Here is a 21,990-nt window from a genome sequence, read left to right as displayed (position 1 = left end):
AATCCTGCTCCCTGAGACCACCTCCTCAATTTGGGGTGATTCGTTGTCTAAAGGAGGGAGGGAAGGAAGGAAAGAAAGAAAGAACGAAGGTAAAGTATAATAAAGTTATTACAATTAAACTTAATTATTAAGAAAAAGAATTTTAAAAAAAAAGTCATGGACGGATAGAGCCCTAGGGCAAATGGTGGAAGCTAGAGTATACAGACTAGATGTCACACAGAAGCATACACGTACACATTCACAAAAAGAGGAAAAGGGAAAAAAATCATAGATCTCGCTCCTAAATTCCACCTCTTCAATTTGGGATCATTCCTTGTCTATTCAGGTATTCCACAGATGCAGGGTATATCAAGTTGATTGTGGAGCTTTAATCCGCTGCTTCTGTGGCTGCTGGGAGAGATTTCCCTTTCTCTTCTTTGTTCTCACAGCTCACAGGAGCTCAGCTTTGGATTTGGCCCTGCCTCTGCGTGTAGGTCGCTGGAGGGCGTCTGTTTTTTCGCTCAGACAGGACGGGGTTAAAGGAGCCGCTGATTCGGGGCCTCCGGCTCACTCAGGCCGGGGGTTGGGGGATGGGGGAAGGAGGGGCACTGCGTGCGGGGCCGGCCTGCGGCGGCAGAGGCAGCGTGACGTTGCGGCAGAGGCCGGCGTGACGTTGCACCAGCCTGAGGCCCGCCGTGCGTTGTCCCGGGGAAGTTGTCCCTGGATCCCGGGAACCTGGCAGTGGCGGGCTGCACAGACTCCGCGGAAGAGGGGTGTGGAGAGTGACCTGTGCTCGCACACAGGCCCCTTGGTGGCGGCAGCAGCAGCCTTAGCGTCTCCCGCCCGTCTCTGGGGTCCGCGGTTTTAGCCGCGGCTCGCGCCCGTTTCTGGGGTTTGCGCTTTCAGCCGCGGCTCGCGCCCGTCTCGGGGGCTCGCGCCCTCAGCCGCGGCTCTCGCCCGTCTCGGGGGTTCGCGCTTTTAGCCGCGGCTCGCGCCCGTCTCTGGAGTTCCTTTAAGCAGCGCTCTTAAACCCCTCTCCTCGCGCACCAGGAAACAAAGAGGGAAGAAAAAGTCTCTTGCCTCTTCGGCAGGTGCAGGCTTTTCCCCGAACTCCCTCCCGGCTAGTCGTGGTGCACTAACCCCTTCAGGCTATGTTCAAGCCGCCAACCCCAGTCCTCTCCCGGTGCTCCGGTGCTCCGACCGAAGCCTGAGCCTCAGCTCGCAGCCCCGCCCGCCCCGGTGGGTGAGCAGACAAGCCTCTCGGGTTGGTGAGTGCTGGTCGGCACCGATCGTCTGTGCAGGAATCTCCCCGCTTTGCCCTCCGCACCCGTCGCTGTGCACTGCTCGGCGGTCCCGAAACTCCCCCCTCTGCCTCCCGCAGTCTCCGCCCGCGGAGGGGCTTCCTCGTGTGTGGAAACTTTTCCTCCTTCACAGCTCCCTCCCACTGGTGCAGGTGCCGTCCTTATTCTTTTGTCTCTGTTTTTTCTTTTGCCCTACCCAGTTACGTGGGGAGTTTCTTGCCTTTTGGGAGGTCTGAGGTCTTCTGCCAGCCTTCAGTAGGAGTTCTGTAGGAGTTGTTCCACGTGTGGATGTATTTCAGGTGTATCCGTGGGGAGGAAGGCGATCTCCGCGTCTTACTCTTCCGCCATCTTCAAGGTCCCCCCCACGTTAAGGGTTTTATCTTGCATTCTTTAAATGTCGGTGAGTTAGAACATCTTTTAATATATTTAAAAAACCATCTGCATTTATTTTTCTGTAACTGAATATTTTGTGTCTTTTGTCCATGTTTCTACTGGTCGTGGTCTTTCTTCTCAATGACTTATAAGAATGCTTTATGTGTTAGGGAAATTTCTCCCAGTTTCTTCTTTGCAGTGTTTTTTTCATGCAGACATTTCTAAATTTTATGTGGTCAAATTTATCAGTTTTTTCCTCTTACAGCTTCTCCGTTGCAGGTCTTGCTTTAAAAAGTTTAATTAGTTGTAGACCAGCAGGGATCCAAACGTGGAGGTGCCTGACTCCTCTGAAGTCAACACTGTTTCCATTTTCAGTGCTGCTTAGAAGGGGTCCCTAATGCTTTAATGAGCCTGATGACACGTTCATTTGAGGATAACTAAACTCAGCAAGACTTTCAATATAAAGGAGAAAATTCAATAATTCTTAAAGGTCCTGGGTTCCTACTGCAAATTCTAGAAATGAGGACAGAAATTATTACCAATGGAGTCACTTCTGAAACAGACACTTCTGGATGAGCTACATGAAATAAGTCAGTCTACAAATATCGTTACATTTATAGTGTACAATATCACATCTATTAATTAATACCAGCTATCAGCAATGTACTGAAACTGACCTTGAATGAAATCTGAGTACACTAAATAATACTTTCCTGAAGTGATTTTCTTATCCTGCTCTAATTTTCTAAAAAAAAGTGTTTCATGAGCTTCACAGCAACACCAAAAAATTTTAAATAAAAGAAAAACAAATTCAGCTATGATCGTGTAATCTCAAATCAGTCTTGATTTATATTCTCTTCCCATCCTTACCTGTTACTTTTACTGCTGTAATCTTATGTCACAAAAATGATAATTACCATGTTTTCATTTAACATTATAAGGATTTTCCAAGCATCTACTCATTTTATATTTATTATCATCATTTACTTAACAAGAAAAGGAAATAGAGAGTAAGAAAGCATAGAAACAATAATGACTTTGGGATCAGACACAGATCTGAATCTCAGGTCTGCTACTTTTAACCAGCTATGTGACATCTCTGAGTTTTCATTTCTTCATTTATAAAACATGTATAATAAGAATAGTAATAGCAGTAACTTGGTAGCTTCTTTGAGGCATAATTTACATGTTGTAATGCATAAAAATTATATATGCCTACATATAGGAAGCTATCATTAGTAACATCATTATTGGCCTTCTGATGATTTATTAATAATCTCCCTATCATTATATATTTATTTCCAAACATTTCAACATTGTTAATCCTTTAAGTAAAATGTTTCCATCAGATTTAACAAGTCAAACATTATTTGACTTTTTTTATATCAATCTAGAAAAAAATTGTGCGTTAGTGTTACTTAAAATGTCTGTTGGTTTATAGGTATGAAAATGATGCCTCACAGTTACTTTAATTTGCATTTTTTAAAACCTGTTGGGCTTTCTTACACATGCTCTTAAGAAGCACTTCACAATTACTTTTCTGGAAGATATTCTGATCAATCTAATGTAACTATAATCTTATGGGTCATCTTGAAGTTATCAGTTGTACTAGACATCCTGAGTGACATGTTTCATAAGTACTAGGTACTGATTCAATTTGATTCAGGTTAGATTTTGAGATCTATTGCTACAATTACGATGAGCTACAGTTCTATATTTCACTATTTTAGAAAGAAAGATTTGGATATAAACATACCACATTAGGATTAAACGGTGGTGGAATCTTCTTTTGTACAAGATCAGTCCAGCTGAGTGATTCAAAAAAAGGATGATTCTGAATTTCAAGCTAGAATAGTAAAAAAACAGAGTTTTTACTAATGCTGAAGAATATATTAAGTATGCACTGAAGAATTATATGAAACCAAACCATTTCTACTTTGTCCCTCAAAAGTTCTTTTTAGGGGCTTCCCTGGTGGCGCAGTGGTTGAGAGTCCGCCTGCCGATGCAGGGGACACGGGTTCGTGCCCTGGTCCGGGAAGATCCCACATGCCGCGGAAAGGCTGGGCCCGTAAGCCATGGCCGCTTAGCCTGCACGTCCGCAGCCTGTGCTCTGCAACTGAGAGGTCACAACAGTGAGAGGCCCGTCTACCGCAAAAAAAAAGTTCTTTTTAGGTACATGTTTATCTTATTCAATATGGCCAAATGGTGTAGTGAAAAGACTCCCAGAGCAGACATGGGAGAGTTACTCAGAATGACGGATTTAAGTTACATCCTCTTCACAGTCATTGTTTCCTCACAGGTACAGTGGGGTTAACATTTCTGCCCTAGATATTTCATAGGTTGCTTCAAGAATCATTGGAAAATATGGAAAAGAATAAAGCACATTCTTTGTACATAGGTACAAAGAATTATTATTACTGAAAGGGGAGGTAAAGATGTTAAATGAGAGTTTTTTACACAGTGGGGCAGGGGTAAAATCAAGGTGACAAGCTCTACTACCAAAAATGATTCCACTCTGGGCTGCTACTGTCAAAACTCGGCACAGTATTGATTCTAGCTTTCCTTCCTACAAGGAGGCATGAGAGTGTATAAAAAGTAGGATCCAACCTAGTTTGATGGGTTTAAAAAGGCTTCTCAGAGAAAGTGGTATCTGACCAGAGTTCTGTAAGATAAGAAAGAAGTAGGCAGACAAAAAAGAATGAGGGGAGAACATTCCAAGCAGAATACAAAGGGCCTGAGGCGGCAAAGAGCTTAGTTTGGTCAAGAAAATGAGAGCCCCATATGGCTGCGGTATAGGAAAGGATTGGGATTGTCACACAAAAAGGATCTCAAGAGGTAAAATGGGCTCATCACACTGGGTCTATGCTAGGAATTTTGGAATTTATTCTAGGGTCATGGGACTCCATCAAGGAGTTTTAGGAAGGGGAATGTCACAAATGTGGGGTTTTTTTTGTTTGTTTGCTTTTTAAGATGACTCTGACTAATGGGAGAATGGACTGGGGAGTCATGATGAGAAAAAGGAAAACAGCTACTATTGTGGCCAAACAGAAGATGACAATGCGAGGAAAACAGTGGTAGCAGTGGGAGTAGGGATACGGGAAAGATCTAGGAGGCAAATATACTAGGGTCTGGCTGTTTGTTGAATATGGAAGAAAGGAAGAGAGAAGAGTCAGGAATGACTCTCAGATTTCTGGCTCGAAGAGCACAGAAGGAAGACAGCAAGGGTTCAATTATGAACATGCTGAACTCTCCAGAATCCATGTGGTGGTGTTGAACAGGCAGGTATTCTTTGAGTTAGAGCTCACTAGAGAGGGGTCTAGACTGAAGTTATAAATGTCAGATGAAGACACAACCAAAGCCATAGGGACAACTGAGATTGTCCAGGAAAAGAGCAACAGAAGAAACAACGGTCTGGGGCAAACCATAAGGAACTGCAACACTTAAAAGTCAGGGTGAAGAGGAGGAGCTTACAGAAGAAATTCTGGAGGAGGGCTCAGAAATATAGAGGAAAGCACGAGAGGAGTGTGTGCTCCTGCAGAAGCCCAGGAGAGGGCTGGAAGTTGAAATCTGCTGAGAATGCAATCTGAGGAACAGAAGTACTCAACAATTCTAGTAGCTATTGTGGGGTAGACTGAGAAATGAGAAGAGATTGGAAAAGGGAGAATGAATATAGAAACTTTCAACTTGGTTTTCTTTTTTTTTGTTTTTTCTGCGGTATGCGGGCCTCTCACTGTTGTGGCCTCTCCCGTTGCGGAGCACAGGCTCTGGACTCACAGGCTCAGCGGCCATGGCTCACGGGCCCAGCCGCTCCACGGCATGTGGGATCTTCGCGGATCAGGGCACGGACCCGTGTCCCCTGCATCGGCAGGCAGACTGTCAACCACTGCGCCACCAGGGAAGTCCCAACTTGGTTTTCAAGTCGAAAACTTTCAAACTATTCCCTTGGCTATGAAGGGAGAAAGAGACAGTATTGGAGGATCCAGGACAAAAGAGAGCAGTTATCTGTGCAGAAAAAAGCATGCACAAGGGCTCCTTGCAAGGGGTCAGGATCCAGTAAAGGCAGAAACCGACCTTTTCCACTATACTAGGAAGAAGGAAACAATTGGGGCAGTGCATGTAGGTCTGCAAATCTGATAGCAGGAAGCTGAGTGAGTTCTGCTCTGCTGATTCTATTTTCCCTATAAAATATCAATAGAAGGCAAGAGCATCTGGTAAAAGTGAAGAAGAAAAGGAATCTGGAAATTTGGAGAGAAGGTCTAAAATAGTTAATACACAGAGTAGGAGCATAAACTGGAGAAGCACTGAGGAGACTCATGACTAGACTTCACAGCACTTCCAATATTCCCAGTTGTGCAACGGTCAGCAGCCCAGGGGTGACAGCTGGATTCATCTAGGGTTGCAAGTTCTACCAGTGAATTCAACAAAAGGACCAAGAGACAAGGAGGTATGGAGCATTAGCAAGATTGCCCTGAAACAATGGACTCTGGAATCCAAGCTAGAGAGAAAACTGGACAGAGCTACCTGCTGCACTGGGGAGTGCAGGAGGGGAAAAGCAGCAGCAGATGAGTTTATTATTCACAGCTCAAGTTCAAGACTGGTTAAGGGTCCCCAAAAATTCCTGAGAAATTTTAGTGAATTTTCATTAAAATTTCAAAGTTCATGTTCCTCAGTAGTTCATGAATTCATTAACATAACACCGGTAACTGCACTAGCAATTAAATTACCCTGATTTGAAGGGAAAAAAAGAAAAGCAAACCTGCAGGTCCCATAATTATTTCAAGGAGGTGTCACATGTAAATTCTCAGGAAAAAAAGTGATTTAATGACAGTTCAAGCAAAAGGTATTACCTCATGCAGTCAGAAGGCACTTACATTCTTGTTAAACAAAATGATCTAAAAGTTTAGGCAATCAAAAAATGCATGCCACGCATTTTTTTTAGAAGGGGGTAGGAAATTCTAATAAATAATAGGGTATGAAAGCTGGATATGGGGGATGAAAAGGACAGGATCGAATTGTTATGAAGATCAAATGAAAAAATGCTTGTACAGGAGCTTTAAACACTGTACAGTTCTGTGTAAACACTGGTGAAAACTGTTGGAACAAGCATGCTTCTTTTTCATGGTGCTATTCTTTAAGAGCTGCATTCATCCCATTAAATACCACATAAAATAAGAATTTATCTTCAAATTATAAATAAGCTTAATAAAGAGGATACTGGGAAAGATGTACATACGAAGTCTTCTTTGGCACCAAGTCGGTTTTGCCTGTCTTTTTCTAGGAGTTCTTCCAGAATTGACCAGGCTGTAAGGCTCACTCCTGGCCTCAAACTTAGGGGCTTGTGAAGAATATTGTCATACATTTCAGCAACATCTCGGCAATAAAAAGGAGGCTGGGGGTTGGGGGGGGGAGAGGAGAAAGTTAGTACTAATTGAATTATGCACAGATGGGGTTAAAATAGTTAGATTTGGCCTTGATGTACAAAGAGCAGTCTGGCTGCACAAGTACAGAAAAGCACAGGCCTCTTTGGGTGTATGAAAATCTACAGTGTGGCTTTCCATGTGAAGCGATTTTAAAACCCAGCGTGCTATAGAGCTTAATACATGTTCACTAAATGAATTAGGGTCAGTTTGTTCAATAACTCCTGCAGAGAGGTGTAAATTGTATATAAGTTGCAATAGGATCTGCTTTAAAGAAAACTACTACCAACCTCATCATTAGGCATAATGATAGAATTAGTGGAAATAGAGATTCAACACAGATCAAACAAATAACTTCTTGAGACCTGGGAATAAACTAATTTAAAAAGATTTCTAGTGGAGATGGAGACCTAACCCGTGGCAGTGACAGTGTCCTGCAGAATTAAAATTTTACTCTCACAGCTTAAAGATCTGAGGTACAGCTCCAACATGAGAATTAGCCAGTTAATTTTTGAGTTACAAGTTTAAAGTAAAAATAATTTTTAAAGTTAAGGGAGTTACAAGCTTGTTATTTTTTCTTTTGTATAGGAAAGAAAAACTTCATTTTTTAACATCTAATTTTATTTTTAAATTGTTAATATAAGTCTCATTAATGAAGTGTGTGTTTCAAATGTTCCCTTTTGAATCAATTACATTCTATATGCAATGATAATATTTTATACTTTCAAAGTCCTCTAAAGAAATACAAAGGATTTGGAAGTATCAGGCTGACGAATACCCAACACTTAAAGAAAGTAAGGTATAAAGTGGTTATCAGGTCTTCTAAGTCACCAGCATAACCAGAAAACTAGATCTTTTAACAAGCAGATCATGGTCAAGGGCAAAGAAGAGACAGCATTGGCTGTCATTAGGAATCTATCATGCAAAGTTAGCAACATGAGACAAAAGATGCTCTAAAACATACCTCAGGGACTGAATTTCACTGAGATCGCCTCCATTTTCAGGGGAAACACACACACACATACACACACAGAGCAAAACAAAAAAGCCAAGACCAGCTCAAGTCTCAGCGGATGGCGGATTTAGCTTAGTGGGAGCAGCAGTGTGGGTGATGAGAGCCTGGTCACCACCCTGAGGCTTGCTGGTCACTCACGGGCCCACAAAGGGAACCTAAAAACTATTCTGAATGTTTAAAAAAGCCTAAAGAAAAACATACATTATTCCTGCAAGGATATGTAAGCTAATTAAAGTGCCTAAAATTGTTTGCTTTTGGTTGGAATGATATTAACTCAATGTAGTAAAACAATTTGACTCAATCAGAAGCTCTGGCTAACTGTGTCTTTAATTAATAAAAACTGGGGAAACTGATTACACAGCACACATCACTTTTTTCCAATGAAATATTTATGACATGATGTTTATGATAAAGGGAATAAAGGGTTCCCAGTAATAAAAAAAAAAGCAGAGCACCAGTATACTTATTAAATCCTATAAAAACAAAACACGAGGCAAAACCAAAACGTATTATTATCTTCTGAGAAATAAAATCTTTTTCTTTTCATCTTTTTGAAATTAGGCAGAATGACTGGAGCAAACTGAATGAAAGTGGGTAATTTTAATGTTACAACTTGGTGTCTATTTCTTAAAAATGTAGTGGGATGAGAACATTTGAAGTAGTGATTAGTATGATAGAGAAACACTTACAAAAAATTAGTAAGAAAATGAAAAGCTTTTCTTTTTTGTGCATATCCCTAATGTGATTTTGGATTCATTTAACCAGGTTACTACTGTCCTGTTAGTGTTATCTAAGTGTCCACGAGATTACTGAAAGAAAGAGAAAACCAAAATCACTTTTAACATAGTAGAATCATAATGACAGAGGAGAAATACATACCAATCCATACAGCATTTCATACAGAACAGCACCAAGGCACCACCAATCTACAGTATTGTCATAGGGCTGTTTTCTGATTACTTCAGGTGCTAGGTACTATAAAAAAGATTAAATATTAGAGCAACTCAATAAATAGCTGAAGACAAAATCTAGGAATAATTGAGAAATTTAATAAATTTTAGGTGTAATATCACACTAAATTAAACACGTTATCTAGATTTTCAGTGGGTTGGGTATATTCTGTACCAGGGGTTCTTGGGTGGCACTAGTCTTCAGAATCAACTGGGGTAATTTTCAAAATACACATATTCAAGCATTTCTCCCCAGAAACTATGATGTAGTTAAGACAAATAGAGGCCAACAAATGTACAAACTGTAATACTAAGTAGGTAAAGTAGGTATTTTTTGGGGGGGGGGAGCGGGGGGAGTCTTTCTCAAAATTAATTTTAGAAATTCTTATGGCCATTATTCATAATTGATTCTCCTGAAGAAAGAATTTTTAGTATGGCAATTACAATTCATTTTTTTCTTTTTATTGAAAGAAAAAGAATAAATTGCATTCTTATTTAAGAATTACAATAGCAATTCTTTAACATGTTATTTAGAAAAGTTGCTTAAGTTATTATATGGCTATTTACATTTCAAATTGTAAAAAATTTAAACATCATCATTTCACACATATAAATGGTGAATTTGAATTTTAGATTCCAAAATACATATTTCCTCTTCCCACATGGAATATATATAAGGAAATACATTCTTAAGCTTTTTTATGTGATCCAAAGAAATGGCAACATATATAAAAAGGGTTTAATAATTTCTGATCATATTTAGGTTTAGATGACCAAAAAAACTTCTATTTCCCTTCTAAAAATCACAGGACTTAAAGATTTTGTTAACTATTAAATGAATATACATCCATGAAAAATGTTTCTTCATACATAAACCAAAATAGAATTATTACAAATATATACAAGAGCTAGGGTTAGATTAGCGAGAAAAAGGAAGAAAAAATACATTTCAAAGTAAATAGTTGTACTTATAGATACTTTAAGTTTCTCATCTTGATTAGAAATCTGATGTGAGCTATTTTATCACACATTTTTAACATATTTGCAATTACTCCACAATCTTAATTACTCTTAATTAATTGCAATTAAGATCACAATTAATATTTTAAAATTAGAACACTTTAAACTAAACGTATGTATGTGTGAAGTTAGAATAACAAGGCTTTCACATAAATTTTAAGGATTATTATTACTGTCTCAAATAGAAAGATACATTTTCTGCTAGTTAAAATGATTAGAGAATAGGATATTCTGGTTAATAAATTCTGAGTTGTAATTTTTCCCCCATATCCACTGCTTTATTTTCTTCCATTAAACAATTATTATTATAAAATATTTTAACCATACAAAAAGTATAAAAATATAACAGAAACCAGTAGTGCTGCCACCCAAATATAGGCAATGTTAACATTTTGCCGTATTTGCTTTAGCTTATTTCTTTTAAAAAACAGCTTTATTACGATATTCACATACCATGCCATTCACCCACTTAAAGTATACAATTCAATGGCTGTTAATATATTCACAGAGTTGTCCTAACATTACCTCAATTAATTTTTGGACATTTTCATCACTGATTCATGATTTTTTTGTTGTTTTAAGAATTAGAAATGTAATCAAATGTTTGAAGAAATCTAAGGTAAACTTTTAACATTAAAAACAAGTAAGCATAATTCATCTTTGTTGGGTTATCTGTGGTATCTCAAAATCACAGTTAAAAAAAATCAACTATCAATAAACTTTAAATGTTCAGAAGGGATGATTATCAGATATTTCCAGCTGGCTGGAAGCTGAAAATATTTTTACTCTACTTTTCTGATTTCAAATTTTATATAAAAATTTTATATAAATTTTATATATTCAAATTTTATATATACAATTTGTGATTCATTTTAGCATTTTATACATGAGTACATGAATGAGACATATTTCTTACCTCTGGTGTCCCACAAAATGTTGTTGTGGTGTCAGAAATAGCAATTCCTTCTTTACAAAGCCCAAAATCTGTTAAGACAACATGTCCCTGACAAATACAGGGGCAGTAAGATAAAAGAATGCATGGACATAAACTGACACTTATTAAAACCATTGGATTTTGAAATAATCATAGATTAAAAGGAAATTGCAAAAACAGTACAGAGTTCCATGTCCCCTTCCCCCAGCTTCCCCCAATGCTGACATCTTATGTAACTGTAGTAGTGTCAAAATCAGGAAACTGACTTTGGTATAATACTGATAACTAGACTGCCAACTTTAGAGAAACAGAAAGAGAAAAACAAATACCATATGCTAACACATATATATATGGAATCTAAAAAAAAAAAAAAAACAATAAAAAGGTTCTGAAGAACCTAGGGGCAGGACAGGAATAAAGACGCAGATGTAGACACCAGACTTGAGGACACGGGGAGGGGGAAGCGTAAGCTGGGACAAAGTGAGAGAGTGGCATGGACATATACACACTACCAAATGTAGAATAGATGGCTGGTGGGAAGCAGCTGCATAGCACAGGGAGATCAGCTTGGTGCTTTGTGACCACCTAGAGGGGTGGGATAGGGAGGGTGCGAGGGAGACACAAGACAGAGGGGATATGGGGATATGTGTATATGTATAGCTGATTTATTTTGTTATACAGCAGAAGCTAACGCACCATTGTAGAGCAATTATACTCCAATAAAGATGTTGAAAAAAAAAATCATGCACTAGTAGATTTTTAAAAGACAATACTTACTACTGAATCCAAAAGAATATTTTCTGGTTTCAAGTCTCTATCGAATTAAAAGGAAAGAAAAGGAAACCTGAATATGAACTGAAATAAAATAATAAAAAGACATTTTAGAAGTGAAATTTTAAAAATTTACCTGTACACTATTTTGATGGAGTGCAAATAACCCAATGCACTGGCAATTTCAGCAGCATAAAACCTAGCTCTGTGTTCAGGAAAGGACCGTTCTCTTTGTAAGTGAAAAAACAGCTGTAAAATTGAAAAAAAAAAAAAAGAATATTAAGATCATTCACCCATAAAGTGAAACAAATATATTCTAAAAATACAAAAACAGGATTTATTTTTGTTACTTTGAACATGAGATAAAAATGCACCAAAGCACAGAACCGTGACTCCCCCTTGCCTATGTATCCCCTCCACCTGGCAATCATGCTCTCTTCAACCACAAATCTTTCCCTATCTGTGCTTACTGCTCGCTCATCTCCCATGTACCTCTCAATCCTCAGTGTGGCAGTATCCTCGTACCACTCCAGGCAACCTCCCTGGAAAAAATTATTAATGGAGACCAATGATTTTGATACTGCCATGTAATTATCTTACTGGGCCTTTTTTGACTGTTCTTTCATTTGAAAAAACCAAACACTGTTTAGAGATCGTAAACTAGTGGCTGGAAGATCAAATCTAACCCACAGATATAATTTGTTTGAACCAAAGAATGTTTTCAGAAAAATCTAAAATAATTGGTAACATTTTAAAACTGGGAAATTTTTTTTTTGGTTAAAATTCATAGTTTTGGTTTCTTCTGGGGAAAAAAAAAGGGTGGGGGGAGCTCTGCACCATTAAGCCTAAATTCAATATGGTAGTAACTGGCTGGAGATCATTGGCAGCTGGACTCTCCAGTTCATTTCTTACACTTCCTCCCTAATTTTCAATGTATTTCTCACAACCTGTCCTCTAGTCATCAGGTTACCTGCCTAGGCAAAGTTTGCTCTAGGTCCTTACTCTAAGTCTTTGGGCTTCTAAAACAACAATCTCTCGTTGGGGGCTTTCTTCTACCTTGGACAGTTCCATCGCCGCTCCTTTCTGGGCCCTTATGCTGCAGGGATTGACAAAATTGTCTGTCCTAGGTTTCTCCACTGTTATTCTTTCTCTGGATACCTTCCCAGGCAACTTAATCCATTCCAATGATTTTAACCACCACTCTATGTTGATGTCTCTCGTGTGGACAGCCCTCTGCTTGGAGCTTCTACTGCAAAAATCTGCTGCCTGCTGCTCTTTCTTGAATATTTAACAAGCCAACAAATTCAATTTGTCTAACCCAGAGCCCCTGGTCTTCTCTTACAGACTTACTGCCACTGCTGTATTGTCTCATTTAATGATATCACTTTCTACCCAGCCCTCTAAGCCATGGGAGGCAGCAAGGTAAAGTGGAAATAGATTTTCAAACTGAAAAGATAGCTGATCAGCCTTGGGTTCAAACCTTTTTGTGTGTAATTCATTTAACTTCTTTGATTTTCAAAGATTGTCCCCAATTGTTTCTTAGCCTCTTCTGAAAGGTGATGGTGAAGATCAGTTACAATAGATCCTGACAGAGTAGATAAATGGGGCTGACCTGGGATTCACCTCTACTGCTCCTTTACCCTTAGTCCCTATATCCAAAAACTGAATAAATTCTTCTGTTTTTATCTCTTATTTATTTATGGGATACTCCCCCCTTTTAACCATTACCACTGCTTTTATTAGCTGCAGCTTACTCTACTGTAATACTTTATTTATTGACCTTCTGATCACATCTGTCTAATACACTACTACTGATGAAAATTACCCCAAATGAAAATCTGATCATTCACTAGTAACAGCTAACAACCACTGCTTACTAAATCAAAGGTACTATGCTAAAGACTATATGCTTGTATTATTCAATCCACCCACCTATTTTGAAGTAGGAATTGATGAGGAAGCTGAGACTCAGAAAGGCTTGTTTACATGCCCAGTGTCATAAAACTTATTTGTTTATACGCTACCTGACTCCAAAACAGATCTGAAGTAGTATACAAAAATAAATATCACATGTCAAGGTTAAAATGCAAATGTGAACATTGGGGGGCAAATAACAGTAATAATAGGAAACATATAATGAAATCACACTCCTCTTGCCTCTGTCCTTTCTCATCCTTATTCCTCTTCTACCTGTTGCCCCATTCAACCCCTGCACCTTAACATTCTCTTTTTTCCCCCCATTATCTTAGTCAACTCTATCTTTTAGAAGACAAGCCTACTTCCTTCCACCTTTGCCATCCAGTTTAGGAGTAGTCACTGTGTAATAAGGGCTCAGAAGCAAAGTCCTAAAACAGCATTAACAAACCACAGACAAGCAGGAAACGTGCAGCCAGTATCCCACCTGCAGTTAGATTTCTGCACGACATTTCGAAGACATAGGTGGTACTTAAGAATGGGCTTTGCAGTTGGGATGTCCAGGTTAAATCCGGGGCCTGACAAGTACTAGAGCACGGTGATACTGAGAAAGTTACTTAACCTCTCTGAGCCTTAATTTCCTTACCTATAAAATGAGTATAAGAGTGTTTATCTCAAAGAGTTGTGATGATAAACTGATATAACACATGTAAAATAATTACAAAGTGCCAGGCCCTCAATAAATTCTCGTTATATGTTAGCACTCCCCACATACAAATAAAACCACATCTTCAAGGTGGGAACGATGTGGGGTCATCCACATTCCTGAATCAGGGTGCATGGGGGATTCATAACCCCGCTTCTGAGAAGTCTTAAGGCGTATTTGCCATAGATGTAAGAGGTTGAATAATGATTCTTTTTATGACCATCCCCAAAATGATCTAGGTATGTGTGATCTTTCAGGTTTGCAGAATAGAAATCGGTCTTCTGTGTAGTTCCTTTATTCTACAGATAAGTGTACTACAGTAAGGTTGAAATACACTTCTCTTCTCTCTTTGCTCTGGGATTAAGGGATGGAAGATCCTTTTGTAAAGATATAATAACATTTACCAGTTAAAATAATTTTTAGAGATATTTACAGGTCAGAGATCAAACAAATTAGAAAAGTATGAGGATTAAGAAGCAGAGGAACAGGGGGTGGTCAGCTGCCTTGATCCTGGAATCAGACTGAGCTCAATTCCTGGCTCCATACTTACTAACCCACATGGCTTGATCAAGTTACTTAGCTTCTCTGTACCTCAGTTTCTTTGTCTTATGCAACACAACTGATGTGAAGATAAAATAATATGTATAAAGAGCCAGAGTGCTGGGCACATAAGGATGCTCAATACATGTTAACTACTACTGGAATTATTATCTTAACAGCAGCATTTCCCAAAATGTATTTCAATATCCCTCTGATTCAGAGTTTTGGGGAATACTGTTAATAGACTTGGTTCAAACAAAAAATGCGACTGTGTGGTAAAAAACTTTTTTAAAAATAAATCCAAGCTTTCAGGCATAATTTCTCAAAGTCTTTAACATGCTGAAACATTGTAACTATCACGAAGCACACTGTTAATCACCAAGGGGATATAACAGGAAACATTCTCCAAACTGGCTTCACCACAGAACCCTTTATTACAGGATCACCTCATCTGATTAATAGTTTGCACATTTTGGAAAATGACAGGCTAGAGTAATATTTATATGCGGGCTTCCCTGGTGGTGCAGTGGTTGAGAGTCTGCCTGCCGATGCAGGGGACACGGGTTCGTGCCCCGGTCCGGGAAGATCCCACATGCCGCGGAGCGGCTGGGCCCGTGAGCCATGGCTGCTGAGCCTGCGTGTCCGGAGCCTGTGCTCTGCAACGGGAGAGGCCACGGCAGTGAGAGGCCCGCGTACCGCAAAAAATAATAAATAAATAAATCCAAATATTTATATGCAACTATTGAAACGATAATTACCAAAAATTACAAATCAAGTTTCATTCTAATGTTTCAGTATATATTCTTGCTATATAGCTCAGCGACAAAACTACCCATGAAGTCTGTAGCTTCGTATCAAGGTTCTTTTATGAACCTTCCCACCTACACCATAAGCTGCTTAGGAAAAGAGCTTTATGTCTCACTTCTCTACATTCTGCATTGTGCTGATTAGCCAGTGCTTTTTAAATACTGCTGCTACTCAACAAATAGCTGTTTATGCTGGGCTTTGCTTCCAACACTGATAAGAGAAACTTGAACTCTATTTTTTTTCTAAACATTATCAATACTAGAAAACTAATTATAAAACTCACCTCCCCTCCATTAATAAAATCCAGAACAAAATAAAGCTTTTCAGTTGTTTGGAAAGAATAATGTAATCCAACCAAAAATGGATGTTTCACATTTTTCAAGAGCACATTACGTTCAGCCATAATGTGTTTTTGCTGTTAAAAAAAAAAAAAAAAGGTAAAAAATCAGCTTGTATCAGACACCAGAAAACAATTCTGTTAACTGAGAAAACGGGTTTAGGAGAAACAAAGCTATTTTATTTTACCTCTTTTCTGTTGAGAACTATCTTTTTCTGTAACACTTTGACAGCATAAAATTTTCCATCCAGTTTCCGTTTTGCAAGAAGAACCTGTTATAGTTAAAGATTGTACCTACTATTAGAAATTTCAATGTTTTGATAGGAACAATTCACTTATCAGTAAGTCAATACTTAAATTTTTAAAAAATAAAGTCCACAAAGGACCTAGATAATGTGGTGTTTTTATTTTGAAAATTGAAAATTACTGAATTTATTTCTCCAATTCCACTTTTCCTTAGATATTTTAATAAAACCAAAAAATGTTGATGATTTAAATGGCCAGGCATCATTTCTTTGTCACTTAATGTGCTAATGTTTGAGGTTTTTACTAAATTTAAGTGTCAAAATCTATACTGCTTGAGAACTGTGTGTGTGTGTGCGTGTGTGTGTGTATGCGTGTGTGCGCGCATGCATGCTAGCCCTGAGTCCTGAAGAGTGTCTTTAGAAAATACTGAGGCTATAAATTTCATGTCTACATAAAAAAAGGAGAGGAAAATGGTTTCTAGGTGATCAAAATGTATTTTTGTTTTAACATTTGGGTTTCTCTTACAGGTTTCAAATTTAGAAGCACTCAGAGCAAGAAGCATCATGTATAGCTGAGATTCTATAATGGGCTGGGGTGCATGCAGACACTTCATGGATTTGAAGAAACTTAGAAGATCTTGCCCCAGAAAAAAAGGCAGACATACTCAAAGGTTTACAAACCAATGTTAAGGGATTCAAGACACCCTACAAGTTGTGTAACTATTAGATGATATGTTCTAAAACGTTTTGAGATGATCTGCCACTAGTGACAATGCTGGGCATTACTTTTGAGTACATCTGTAGTCTTCCTCACTAAAACCTGTAACCACAGTCTAATCATGAGAAAAACACCAGGCAAATTCCAAAAGAGATACACAATATACCTAACCAGTGCTTCTCAAAACCATCAAGGCCCTCAAAAACAAGCAAAGTCTGAGAAATTGTCATAGCCAAGAGGAGCCTAAGGAGACACAACAACTAAATGTAATGTGGTGTCCTGAATGGGACAAAAAAAGGACATTAGGTAAAAACCAAGGAAATCTGCATAAATGATGGGCTTTAGTTCATAATAATGGATCAATATTGGCTCACTGGCTGGAACAAATGTACCATACTAACATGTTACTAAATAGAGCAAACTGATGGCTTGGAAATTCTCTGAACTTTCTCTTTACTCTATTTTTTTTTTTTTTGTAAATCTAAAAAGGTTCTAAAAAATAAAGTCTATCAATTAAAATGTTTGTTATTCATAAAAAAGGAGTCAAAACATCTTCGGGGTGAAAATGTCCTGAGTTCAATTGCTGGCATCTTTCTCATTTCTCAGGCTTTTGTTCTTTACAATATTTGACTCTGTCGAATGTTCCTTCTTCCATTTTTTTCTTTTCTCGACAGCTCCCCACCCCCCTGAACTTCACTTCTCTACTTTGGTTGGTTCATCTTTAAGTATATTCTAAGAAAATAATTCAAAGAATGTGGCCATTAGGAGGTACACTGAAGGGTAGACATTTTTTCAGCAGATTGGTAGATGTAGAAAATAGGTGGTTAAGAAACAGATGGGCAAATGGAAAGTGGAACCAAGACCACCCTTTGTAGAAAAGCTTAGAATAAATATGAGATTTCCATTATTTATTTTACTCTATCATGCATATTTTTCTATTTTTCAAATACATTGTGAATCTGTAGTTCTGCTTGCTTTTCCTTCTTTTCTGTATTCTGCTTTTGTTTTATTGTACTTTGTTGGTTTCCAACCATTTTGCAAGATTTAAAATTTTTATTAAACGTAACACGTATATAGAAAAACTTGTAAACATTACAGCTCGATAAATTATTCCAAAATGGACACATTATGTAACCACTTCCAGGTTAAAACAAAACCAAACACTGTCAGTAGCCTGAAGCCTCCCATTTGCCCCATTCCAGAAACTATCCATCCCTGTTCTTCCTCAAAGGTAACCACTATTTCCATTTGCAATAACACAGGTTAGGTTTTGCCTGTTTTTGAATTTTATGTAATTAGAATCACATAGACAAAGTGGTCTCTGCTTGGCTTTTTTCACTCTAAATTATGTAATGTGCGTTCACGTGTGGCATGCAGCACAGTCTTCATATTTTCATCACTGTGCAGAGTACTGCATTCTACAGACATACCACACACAATTTATCCACTCTCTCACTGACATTTAGATTATGAACAACGATGCTTACGAACATTCTGGCACACGCCTTTCCTAGCACGTATGTGCTTGAATTACTGGTGGCTACATAGCTTGGAGGAGAACCAATGTGTCACAGGTAATGCATATATTCAGCTTCAGTATTTAACACCAGTTTTCACAGCATAAAAAATGAAACACACAGGAACAAATCGAATTAAAGATGTGTCAAAACTCTACACAGAACAGTATAAAACATTATTGAGAAAAGTTAAAGATGAATTAAATTAACAAAGGGATATGCCACGGTCACAGACTGGAAGACTTGATATTGTTAAGATGACAATTCTCCCCAAATTGATCTAAAGATTCAATGCGATCCCAATCAAAATCCAACAGAATCTTATGGAACTTGACATGCTAACTCTAAAATTTAATATTGATATGCAAAGAGCTAAGAATAGTCTCTTGAAGAGGAACAAGGAGGGGAACACTTGTTCTGTTGGATATCAAGCTACATTTTCAAGACAATGTGGTACTCATGCAAGGATACACAAATAGATTAATGAAACAAAATATAAAATCTAGGAACAGAAATATAAAACAAAATCTAGAAACAGATCCATGCATATAGACACTGGATATATGATGAAGTTTACCATGCAGAGCAGTAGGGAAAGAACAGCCTTTTCAATAAACTGCGTGGGATCAGTTGAACATCCATAGAGAAAAAAATGAACTCGACCCTACACCTCACATTATAAGCAAGAACCAATTTCTAGTAGACTCTAGATCTAAACGTGAAGTTTCCAAAAGATTAATGCTTTTTGTTTTTAACAACAGACTATCTCTAACATTCCAACAGACTGTGAGCATTTTGAGAACAAGATCTATTTCAAACTTTCTATTGCTTATATTATTAGCACAATGCCCAGCATGTAGCAGGTGGCAAATATACATTTGCTGAATTAATGAACACACATGGGTGTAATTTTATGGTCGCAGTTTCTGGTCTCTAGGGAACTCAGAAAAAAAAACTACATCTAGATATACTGAAAGCTATGAATACAGCACACTATAATTAAACACGTACATATTTATTTTTACTACAGATTGAAGTATAATGCAAAAAAGAACTTAAATATATTTGATGATTCTGACAACTCTATCTATGATGCTTCTGCCCTTAGGGATTCTTCTTGCTTGGTACGGTCACACTGTCAAGCTACGTGCTTCATCTGACATTCACTGCATGAAGGGAGACAGCGTCCTCAAACCTCCCTTTCCTTCTCCAACTGCTATTTACACAGCAGCTCACTGTTGTCTTTCCGGCCTCAACTTAAATAGCACCTCTTCAAAGAAGCCATCCTTGACCAATTCATCTAAATAGGGATTTTCCTCCCACTGACTATTTTCCTCTGTCTCTTGACTCTAGTCTTCATTTCCTTCATAGCTCCATTGCTACATAAAATTATTTACTTGACTGCATAACTTTTAATTGACTATTTCCCCCACTAGGTTGTGAGCATCACAAAGGTATTAACCATGTTATTTTTGTTCAGTACTATCTAACTAGGTCCCAGAACAGTGCTTGCCACATAGGAGCTCAACAAAATACTTATTCAACAAATAAATTTTGGGTTAGAATTTGAGTAGATGCTTAGTATCCTGAATTATTCTGTCAGTACTTTGAAGGTAGAGAAAGCATCTTAATTCCATAGCCTGCATACCAACAAGCCCCGTGGTCTTGCATGTATAAAGCATACATTCCTTAAGTACTCACTTACTGAATGAAAAAATAAAAACACTCTTACCTTGCCAAAGCTGCCTTTTCCAATAACTTTTAAGAAATCAAAGTCTGTTGGTTTAGCACTGAAATAAATGAACAATGACAAGAATTAGCCTCCTAGAAATGGAAAGATGTTAACTTTTCAACATTTTTTAGCACCTCACTCTTTAATAGGTAAATCTTGGGTACCCTTCAGCATGATAACTCCAGCTTTCACAGTGGTAGTATCTCATCTTTAATATAAAACAGGTAATAATGAACAGTAATAATATCTACTTTCTGATTAGATAAGACATTTTATAATTTTATTTAAGCCTTGTTAAGTTTGGCTTAAGAAGGACTTCAATAATAGTCTCTTTAGGAGAAAAAGATCTTTCTTTCTATCTATCTATCTATCATTTCTCTATCGTTTTGAACTCAGGGTAGCAAACCACTTTTATTAACCATAAACCTCACCAATGCTCTTAATGAGGAAACTGAGTAACTGTATAAATTAGTGACACATTGCAAGGACTAAGTAGTCTGGTAATTATTCTGAAAAGGAAGTTACTAGCTGGAATACCTAGTAAAATCACTAAGAAGATTTTCTGATGGAGAAAAAAGTCATCACAGTGTTTTGCATACATATCACTTGTATGTTAAAGATAAAAGAACTCTCTACTTATTCTCACAGATGGTAATGTAGGAAAGCCAGGAGTCCAGAAGGCAGAAGGTTATTTATTTGCATCTCAGGTACAAACAGCATTGGCTGTATACAGGCAAAAGCACGTGGCTGCAGAAAGATGAACTTAAGCAGCCACAAGAGCTGTTTTCTTTAACGTGGTATGAATTCCTAAGTTGTACTAGGGAGAGTGAAATGACTCCATTTAGATTTTAAACGTCCTTCAATTCATTACTGAAAGAAACAGTCAATTCAAACATAAGAGTAACACCAGGTCTGGGTTAAATAATGACAGGTCAAGATTAGGGAGATAAATACTTAACTAAGCTTAGATGTTTTTCTTCTTCAAGAACCTGCTCTTTGGACTAGTTATTTTGTTCTTTAATGATCTGCTGAAACACTGAAATAATTTTTTGAACGAACGTAATAGTGAAAAAACATGCAAATCCCTCAAGCAGTAAACACGCCAACCGAGGCCATACCCAAGGCCCCACTGTTAACTGTTGGTGATGAACCCTAATTGAAAGCAAACTTCCATTTTGTGCTGCCTGACAAGCTCAATGCAATAATGATAGAAAAGATCCTCAAAACCAAATTTCCTCTTCCAGTTACCATCCCGTTTCTTTGCTGTCCTTTGCAGCAAACCCATCAAGTAAGTTGTCTAAAATCACTGTCGATACCTCCTATACCTCCTATGTCCCCTCCTATATTTCTCTCCTGAACCCTTTCCGGTCAGTCTTCTACCCACCGCACCACTGAAACTGCTCACAGAGGTCACCAATGACCTATCAGGGGTCCATTCTCAATCTTCACCTTACCTGCCCCATCAGCAACATCAACAGAGTTATTTACTCCCTTTCTTCACCTGCTTTTGTGACACCACATTCCTGGTTTTCCTACCTTACTAATTATTTTTTCTTAGTCTCCTTTACCATTTCTCCTGTCTATACTCATTCTCTAAGTGGACCAAAAGGGTAAGGGGAAGCACAGTGTCCTGTGATAAAAGATAGAATACTTCAGAATTAATCCAATAAGCCTGTAAGGATAATTACAAGTAAGGATAGCAACAATACATTCCT

General features: G+C 38.1%; 1 protein-coding gene across 1 annotated transcript in view; it reads right to left on the bottom strand.

Moving 5' to 3' along the window:
- Nucleotides 1–21,990, bottom strand: part of SGK3 (serum/glucocorticoid regulated kinase family member 3) — a 73,299-nt gene that overhangs the window by 9,843 nt on the left and 41,466 nt on the right. Inside the window, exons 8-16 of the mRNA XM_065895687.1 lie at nucleotides 20,276–20,333; nucleotides 16,252–16,335; nucleotides 16,010–16,141; nucleotides 11,896–12,008; nucleotides 11,766–11,802; nucleotides 10,971–11,057; nucleotides 8,964–9,059; nucleotides 6,886–7,041; nucleotides 3,409–3,498 (exon numbers count right to left, since the gene is read on the bottom strand). Coding sequence (XP_065751759.1) covers nucleotides 3,409–3,498; nucleotides 6,886–7,041; nucleotides 8,964–9,059; nucleotides 10,971–11,057; nucleotides 11,766–11,802; nucleotides 11,896–12,008; nucleotides 16,010–16,141; nucleotides 16,252–16,335; nucleotides 20,276–20,333 — 853 coding nt within the window. The remainder of the gene's footprint in view (nucleotides 1–3,408; nucleotides 3,499–6,885; nucleotides 7,042–8,963; nucleotides 9,060–10,970; nucleotides 11,058–11,765; nucleotides 11,803–11,895; nucleotides 12,009–16,009; nucleotides 16,142–16,251; nucleotides 16,336–20,275; nucleotides 20,334–21,990) is intronic.

This window comes from Phocoena phocoena, chromosome 17 (genome assembly GCF_963924675.1).
Source record: "Phocoena phocoena chromosome 17, mPhoPho1.1, whole genome shotgun sequence".
In the NCBI taxonomy this organism is placed as follows: Eukaryota; Metazoa; Chordata; class Mammalia; order Artiodactyla; family Phocoenidae; genus Phocoena; species Phocoena phocoena.
Note: the sequence above shows the minus strand (reverse complement) of the source record. Positions and strands in the feature narration are given on the sequence as shown.